At 44.9% G+C, this 8,729-nt stretch overlaps 1 protein-coding gene across 1 annotated transcript; it reads left to right on the forward strand.

Annotated features, from left to right (window-relative positions):
• The first annotated feature begins 5,317 nt into the window (after window positions 1–5,317).
• On the forward strand, window positions 5,318–8,496 carry LOC124702517 (serine/arginine-rich SC35-like splicing factor SCL33). Its single transcript, XM_047234665.1, has 6 exons — window positions 5,318–5,400; window positions 6,404–6,556; window positions 7,078–7,155; window positions 7,666–7,830; window positions 7,939–8,073; window positions 8,160–8,496. The coding sequence occupies exons 2-6, from the start codon at window positions 6,405–6,407 to the stop codon at window positions 8,287–8,289; spliced, it is 660 nt and encodes a 219-aa protein (XP_047090621.1). The 5' UTR covers window positions 5,318–5,400; window position 6,404; the 3' UTR covers window positions 8,290–8,496.
• Window positions 8,497–8,729: the final 233 nt, after the last annotated feature.

Raw genomic sequence — 8,729 nt, forward strand, 5'->3', positions numbered from 1 at the left:
GACACTAGGCACTATGCCCTGACAATCTTATGCTATTACATGACCAATCTCATCCAATCCCTACCATCCCCTTCAGCCTACAGCGGGGGAATTACTCACACATGGATGGGGGAAACATTGATGGTCGATGGAGAGGCGTCGGTGGTGATGATGGCGATGATCTCCTCCAATTCCCCGTCCCGGCGGAGTGCCAGAACGGAGTTTCTGGTCCCGAGACGGAGTTTCACGACGGTGGCGGCGTACTGGATGGTTTCTGGCGACTTCGACTTCCCCTCTCGCGTTTTTAGATCGAAACCCTTAAGTAGTCCAGAGGGGGGCGTCAGAGGCCAGCCGAGGGGGCCACACGCTAGGGCGGCGCGCCCCCCCTCCAGGCCGCGTCGGCCTAGCATCTGGGGACCCTGGGCCTCCCCCAGGCCTGCCCTTCTGGCTCCGTGATTCTTCTGGAAAAATAGGCCCTTTGATATAAATTCCGAGGATTTTCCTGAAAGTTGGATTTCTGCACAAAAACGAGACACCAGGGCAATTCTGCTGAAAACAACGTTAGTCTGTGTTAGTTGTATCCAAAATACACAAATTAGAGGCAAAACAATAGCAAAAGTGTTCGGGAAAGTAGATATGTTTTGGACGTATCACACGCGTGCAGAAAAAGGCAGAGGTCGCCGGGTCGGGGCACGGTCTGTAGAGGTGGGAGAGGAGGATCCCAATGCAGGCAGGGAAGGGGCACGTCCGTCGCGCATGAGAGGAGGATGTTGTGTCGAATAAGACCTAGGCCGTCTCAGATGTGAGAGAGAGAGAGAGAGGGAAGGAGGAAGAAGAGAGGGATGAAGAAGAGAACTCGGATCAAACCCAGTCTCAAACTAGAGGCGGCGTCCCATACCACCACCAACATCAAAAGGTCATCGCGAAATCGAGACTTGGCAGCCATGATGACCACAAGACCATGAATAACAAGGGATGTTGTCCCTATTGACAAACTCCACACCACCATTGGCAATGCAGCGAGGTAGTTGCGGCGAGAATGTCATCGCTTGACCGCAAGCTGCATCCGTCGAATTCACTGATCTGTAATGCCACATGAGAAATTTATGCGGCAACCTTTTTTGGAGAAAATATCAGGAACTCTTGCTATTCATTAAGAAGAATTGAAAATTATCCAATTTATAAGGAAAATCGGATAAAAAACCATACAACATTGATTACTTTCGACATGCGGACCACTCTCCGACATGGAGACTGCTCACAAAGCCTAAAACAACAACACAACAATCACAAACAACCTACCACACACAACCGACTACATTTTTGACCATTCCACACAAAATCTGCTTCAACTACATCTATCATGTGATCTCAATCGCCTTCTCTTGGCGCCTAACTTTCGCCTTTGGGCTTTACCTTCTCCATATTCTTCACACGCACCAAGATGGAATAAGGCAACAAAGGGGTAATAAACTTGTCAATGAAGGCATCAAGGGCGTTGTCATCGAACTCAGCGTTCTTTTCTAGGAGCCCTGAATCTCATGTGAGAAACTCATGAGCTCATCCTTCCGGTTTTTGCTTCTGCTTCTCGAGATGCAACCACTTCGACGTGGCATGGCGGTCACCTCCTTAGGAGCGCGGGCTTGCCTAGGGACAGGCGTAACAAGGATAGGAAGAGGCACTGGCCAAAAAAAGGCATTGCACTTGTCAGCGATGGGATCCCTCGGATCAACTTGAAAGCCCTTCGTAGCCACGGTTGCAGGGGATAACATTGGCAGCAGGATCTCCTCCAAATTCTCATGCGAGACCGACATGGGCGCCAGCTTTTTGGAAGCCAAGGTGGCTAAGAAATTGCAAAGCTTGGTGGAGTCAGCCACCCTAGGAATCAAATGACCCCAAGGGAGAGGTATCCAACACATCAACCACATCCTCAAGGTCCAACTCAAGGGCTTCAACAAAAATCTTAGACAACCAAAGCCCTCGACATCATTAGTGTTGTGGTCCCGTAGACCCTCAAGGGATGCAGCAATGTCTTCAACCGCATCTAGCAACAAAGGAGGAGGACCTAAGCAACACTCAGGAGGTAGATGAAAGGTGTCGACGTCAACAGGAGAGCCACATGCATGGTAGACATGCGAGCATGGGCCGAAGAAATCCAAGACCTCAACATCCCTTAGCCTAGCATCTCAATCTCGAGCAGGGTCACGCCCAACACCACCGGTACAAGCCGCCTCCACACGCTCCCAACTTCCGGCAGCACGCGCTAACCAAAGGTTGATAGCAGCAGCCTCGTCCCGTAGGGGCCGAATTACCTCATCGATACGATCCGTAACAAGCTGGATGAGCTCATTGTGAAGAGAAGCGAACTGAACCTGTAAGTCAGAAAGTCCGGAGCAACGCAGATAGAAGCATCCCTGCCCCTTCCAAGAGGGTAAGATGGCAAGGCAGGTGCACACGGCATCGAATGGCTCACAAGCCTAGCTCCAAGAGTGGCTAGGACGAGGGGAACCTTCCAACGGCGAGCGATTTCGTGCGGTAGGAGAGTGGCCGACCGGATAGCGACAACGACAGTTACGTTCCCGATGACCCAAAGGACGGCAACAGATGTAACGGAAGTGGTTCCGACAGTTGTCGACTAGGTGGCCGACCGGAGAGCAACAATGGCAGTTACGTTCCCGATGACCCAGAGGACATCAACGGATGTAATGGAAGTGGTTCCGACAGTTGTCGACTAGGTGGCCGACCGGAGAGCGACAACGGCAGTTACATTCCCGATGACCCAGAGGACGGCAACAGATGTAATGGAAGTGGTTCCGACAGTTGTCGAGTAGGTGGCCGACCGGAGAGCGACAACGGCAGTTACGTTCCCGATGACCCAGAGGACGGCAACGGATGTAATGGAAGTGGTTCCGACAGTTGTCGACTAGGTGGCCGACCGGAGAGCGACAACGGCAGTTACGTTTCCGATGACCCAGAGGACGGCAACAGATGCACTAGGTGGCCGGGCTCGAGGCAGCGAAAACACCGCCCGCGCACCTCTTGAAGGCGAGACTATGAGTATAACAATAGTTCCCGCTCCATGTCATCTCTGAGGAAGGAAGCCACGGAGCGGCAACTATTGTCAGTCATAAAAAATTCCTTTTTAAAGTTGTTAACCCGCACAAATATTTTTTTTTGCAGCACCTACTTTTTTTTTATCGGATGTCCGTGAAGGGACGCAGCACCTACTTTAATGGTAGGGATCCTGCAGGCTGCGGTTCGTATCTGACATTTCGACAAAACGAAATATACGACACGAGGCTGACATCCTTGCGCACCCAGCCATAGAACGCTACCAGTGAACACGGACGGCCGAAGCTAGGAACCGTGGCAAACGAGAGGTTGATGCGTCACGTTCGTAGTGTTTGTGAGAGATGCTTAGGATCAAAGGGACTTTCTCTTCTATGATTCATTCATGGGCACACATACACAACAGTACAACACATGCACACCGGCCGATCAACACATGCAGTCCAACGCTTTGACACGATTGTTAGGGAACCATCTTTTGGCCGGCGACGAATAGCAATCCGGCACCCGTGTCCGGGCTCTTCTCTTTGCCAAACTTTATGGACAAGTGTAAAGATAAGCTTTGAGCAATTTGTCTTCTGATTCGCTGTACCAAACTTTGAAACGAAATACGGAGTACTAAGAAGAAAGGAGAAGAAGAATATATTCTAAACTTGAAAAAAAGAACTGATCTAGGGAGAAAGAAAACATGCCGTACACAAAGGAGTGTTATAAAACGGAAGCCAGAGAGAGTTTGCCAAAGAAAAGGGAAACAAGAGGAGAATGAAGAGATCGAATTATATTGCTTCCTATCAATCGCCGTTTTTTTAACTTTTCTTTTTTGTCATTTTAGTAGACTTTGTTTTTGTTCTCTATAGTCGTTTTTTTTGGGGGAAAATTGCTTGTTTCGTTCTTCTATCTAGTTTCATTTTAATACATACCAATCGCACATTTCAAAAATGTTCAACCATATTATTTGTAGTGCACACTTTTCTATTTTTAATTGTCAATTACAAAGTATGGTGTATTTTTCTGTTTCCAAAATAATAATATAGTCCCTAGCCTCCATCTGAAAGCCTCACATCCTCACCTTAGTGGGGGAACAAACCTAGCATGATAAAGTTGAGCTGGCGACCTACTCTCATATTAAGGGAGCTAAACCTGACATCAAATATTCATATAAAGGGCTGTATTAAAACTCGGATTCACATGTGAAGAAAAAAATATTCTATTCTAACTTTCATACAATTTGATGGTTACTTTAAAATGGCTACCCTACTCTTGTGAATTAGTCCCTAGAATCTCAAATAATTTTTTGATGTATGTAAAATTGCTTTAATGTAAATATTCAAGTTTTGGAATCAAATATTAATGACTATCAACATGACAATGCCCGTATATCAAAAATATGCTCATGCATTTCAGAATAGATGTTTAGTTATTTTAAAATATATCCTCATAAATTTAAGAAATATCAATGTATATTCTTAAATAATGTTCATGTTTCTACCTTGAAAGAGAACTTTTAAAAAGAGAAAGAAAGTGCAAATAAATAAAAATCAAAAAGAGTAAACCTAAAAAGTAAATATTAACAAGGTAAAAAGGAAAAAAACAAGTATATATAACAAGATGTAAAAACGTAAGCTTAGTAGCAAACAAATATATAACTAGAGAGATAAAAATGTATAACCAATTAAGAAAAAACTAAGAATAGGAAATAAATATCATAGTTGTAGAAAAAAGGGCAAAACCTCGTATTATTGGTTGGTCCAATAAAGTGTCGTGTGTTGGCAATGTGGTGGGCGAGCGAGACGCCTCGTGCAGCTCTTCCAATATGGGCCGCGCGGAATACAACCCAGTAACATGTACCTATCTTTTGTTTTTTTTCTATTTTATTTAAAATATGTTAAATTTTTGAAAATTATCAATTTTTAAAATGTTCAAACTAGAAAATGGTCAGATTATGAAAATATTAAAATCTGAAAATTATATAAACATGAAAAAAGTTTGAAAAATGAAAAACCAAAGTAGCTCACGGCCACTGATTGACCTGACTCAGCGCGCGTTCGCTTCAGGCGACCTGCGGCCGCATTGAGCGGCGAATAGGTTTTCCAAATGCGGTGCCCTTGTCCTAGCTCGGTACCGAGTTAGTTTGGGCCGCTTCAAACCGAGCCCAAAACGTATCCTGCTCGAAGAGTCCAACGTTACGAAGCCCAATTTCTGACGGTGCGCCCTACCCAGACCCCCGTTAAAAGCACACGGCTCACGGCTCACGCGTCCGTCCGTCAACCAATTCGCCGACCCCTCCCGTCGCACCCGGAAGCTTCTGGAGACCGCCCGCCGCGAGCACTCCGCCGACCCTAGAAGCTCCAGGTAAATCGAATTCGACAGGCGATTCCGCCACTAATTTCTGGTTATTTTTTTCGTCCTCTAGCTGTATGATACGATTCGCCTGGCCGAGATGAGCGTCAGTTCGTCGTTTTGCATCTTCCTGGTGTGGCGCGGTTAGGGTTTCACGATTCCTGGGCGGGTTCGCCGCGCCGCTTGGTCGTGGTCTGAAGAACCCTTGTTTGTTTCAATGTTGCAATTAGCATCAGCCTTCAATTCTTTGGCCAAGCCCCATTCCGACCCCGAATTTAGGTAAACGAATTTAGGGGTTCTCCTTGTTGAATGTCGGTAGGTGGTCTTTTAAATGTATCCTTTCCTACTTCGCTACTTCCCCAGGGATTTTGGTGGATTGCTGGGGAGTGGGGTTATAGAGTGGGAAGGGGAGATGTAACGGGGAGGAGTAGGGGGAGATGGGACGGGGAGGCACGCTCATTCGGTTTTGTAGTCTCGGCCTATGTGGTAATCGATTATTCTCTGTCGGAACAATATATACAATTGTAAAGGCCTTGTTCGGTTCACTCAGAGTACAAGTGGATTGGAAAGTATTGAGGCAGATTTAATCCCCTATAAGTCAAAGTACACCCCGATCCACTCCAATAGACTTCAATACCACATACGTAGATAGCTTTGGGAAGGGGATTGACCGAACAAGCCCTAATGTGGGAGTAAACCATGTTGCTCGAGAGAACTTTTGATAGATACCTTTAGTTTGGCTTTATACATGGCAGATAGGTAGATAGCACAGGCATGGTACCAAGAGTTGAGAAATACTGTCTGCATTTTGTGCAAAGATGATTTTGATTTTATAATTGGAACGATTTTTTTCTTCTGAAATGTTTCCTATTGTTTAGTAATTCACTACTAGCGTTAGCAGCACAACTCCAGCTCTTTGCAGAGCTCAAGATACCCGATGTATTTTCAGAATCACCTTCCCTCTTCTGTTTCAAGATAGCTTCTGATGCCGTCATTTGCATTGTATTTATGCCAGTATGGGAAGAGGATACGATTACAGCCCATCACCGCCTCGAGGTTACAGGGGGAGAGGCCGCAGTCCAAGTCCTCGTGGTCGTGGTCGCTATGGAGGCCATGCTAGGGATCTCCCAACTAGTCTTTTGGTGAGGAATCTTCGTCGTGATTGTAGGTAAGATTGTCGTTTCTCCTTTGATTGTAAAGCAAGGGTGTTTGTTTCAGTTATAAATTAAACATGTGCAGCCCTATACTTAGTTTTTTTTTGTATTGTATAGCCAAAATCTTTTGTATATTGCTCACGTCCTGCATATGCAACCAATTAACATAGCCAAAATCCGTTCAGGGTTCCTGAATTCATTGATTTGAAGGAATGCTTGCTTTAAATTATCCAAATATGAATCACCTTTAGTCGGCCTACCTTTCATGGATCCCATGTCCTTCTTATTAGCTTATGATGCATATTGCTGGTATTTAAATTCACGTTGAAGATTTTTGATAAATTTCAGTTAAAGCTCATCAGAAAACACTTCAGTTTACTTATGAAGAGTTCTCTTTCCTATACCCAAGTGATCTTTGGTAATGGAATAGCTGTTTTTCATGCATGCTAGATGATGATTCCTGATTACTTGTGAATTGCTTATTTTATCTGTACATGTTTTGATTGAGGGGCTTATTACTTTATTACGTATGCAGGCCTGATGACCTCCGCAGACCATTTGGAAAATTTGGCCGTGTTAAAGACGTATATCTGCCAAGGGATTACCACACTCAGTAAGTCTCCTCATTCTACTAGTCTCAGTGGGTAATTTTATCTCGAGGCCTACAAGGTGTTTGGAGATCTGATTCTTACCTGTATAGGGCACTGCGATATATTTTCACCACATAACAGTCTGTGTATGCATTTCACCTCTTACTTGTATAAAACATTCACCTGGAAACATGTTTGATTGTGCTTTAGTAAATTTAATTGTGTTCAGCGCCTATTGAGATTAACAGCGAACATAATTTTTTGAAGACACGAGTCTTAAGAGTACTTTTGAAGAGAAGTGAAGAAATAGAGGGTTAAGAGATATGCAAGTTATGAAGAGTTTCAAGTGTATCTTTAATCTCTGATGAGTGAAAGGTCAGCAGCCTAGTGCATGCTTTATCTGTTGAAATTGATTTGTGTACATCATCATCCAGGAAAAGGCTGTGGAAAGCAGCAGTGTGTCTGCATGATTTCTGTTGTTTTGGCTCACAAACATTTCTTCAAATAATGCTGATGTTTGTTATTTATCACAGGGAGCCTCGTGGGTTTGGGTTCATCCAATACTGTGACCCTGAGGATGCTGCCGATGCAAAATATTATATGGATGGCCAGGTTCTCCTTGGCAGGGAAATCACTGTTGTCTTTGCAGAGGAAAACAGAAAGAAGCCTGATGAGATGAGGGTCAGGGAAAGAACCAGGTACGAAATTTAGTGCATTGTCCTCGGTTCTTGGTTTGTGCATGTATTATCTGTTGTTTCAGTCTAGAATGCTGAAGCTCAATAATTTGTTTGTCTTCACTTCTGCAGCAGCAGAGGCCGTTCTTACGACAGGAGGTCACGTTCTCCTAGACGTGGTCGCTCTAGGTCACCTGGATACTCTGGCAGATCACGGTCCCCCAGCCGAAGCTACTCGCCTGCACCTAAGAGAAAGCGTTATTCCAGGTTTGTATTACCTGTTCCACCTCCACTTAACAGTCATCAGCTCTTCTCTCAAAACAAGATAGTAACGAGTTTACCCATCTTAACAGGTCTCCAGCTCATCGTGAAAGATCTGTGTCGCGCTCTCCAGTGGACCGCAAATCAAGGAGTGGAAGCCCTTCTGAGGATCGTGGTAGCAGGTCTCCCCGCAGACAGAGGTCTCCTTCTGTTAGCCAGTGAAGCAGTAGTGTAGCTTAACGTGAAAGTGGAATCACCTACACAGCAATCTGCTTGTTGTAACGTTGGCCGAACCATGTTTCAGATTTTATCATCATCCTTGTATTGTAGGAGTGCTAAGGTTGAATGGTGCTGCATTTTGGTGTTTTGCATTGGCAGATTCTTAACATGAAATGTTCGATGCTTATTGAGTTTGTTGCCCTGTGTTCATTTCAAATTTTAAACTGTTTTTGTTTCTCGGCCTCTGCTGTGCTTGGTTGCATTCGTGGCCTGTCTTGGTAACGGGTGATAATTATGGACTGGAGTCTTCCTAATTCTTGCTCTGTTTATACATTTGTACTGCTCACCAAAAGCGTGCACACACCTGCTACTAAATTGATAGATTGTTGGTCATACAAATTTCCTGAGGGAACTCCTAGATGGAGCAACCACATATCATACAT

Source organism: Lolium rigidum, chromosome 3, assembly GCF_022539505.1.
Source record: "Lolium rigidum isolate FL_2022 chromosome 3, APGP_CSIRO_Lrig_0.1, whole genome shotgun sequence".
Taxonomy (NCBI): Eukaryota; Viridiplantae; Streptophyta; class Magnoliopsida; order Poales; family Poaceae; genus Lolium; species Lolium rigidum.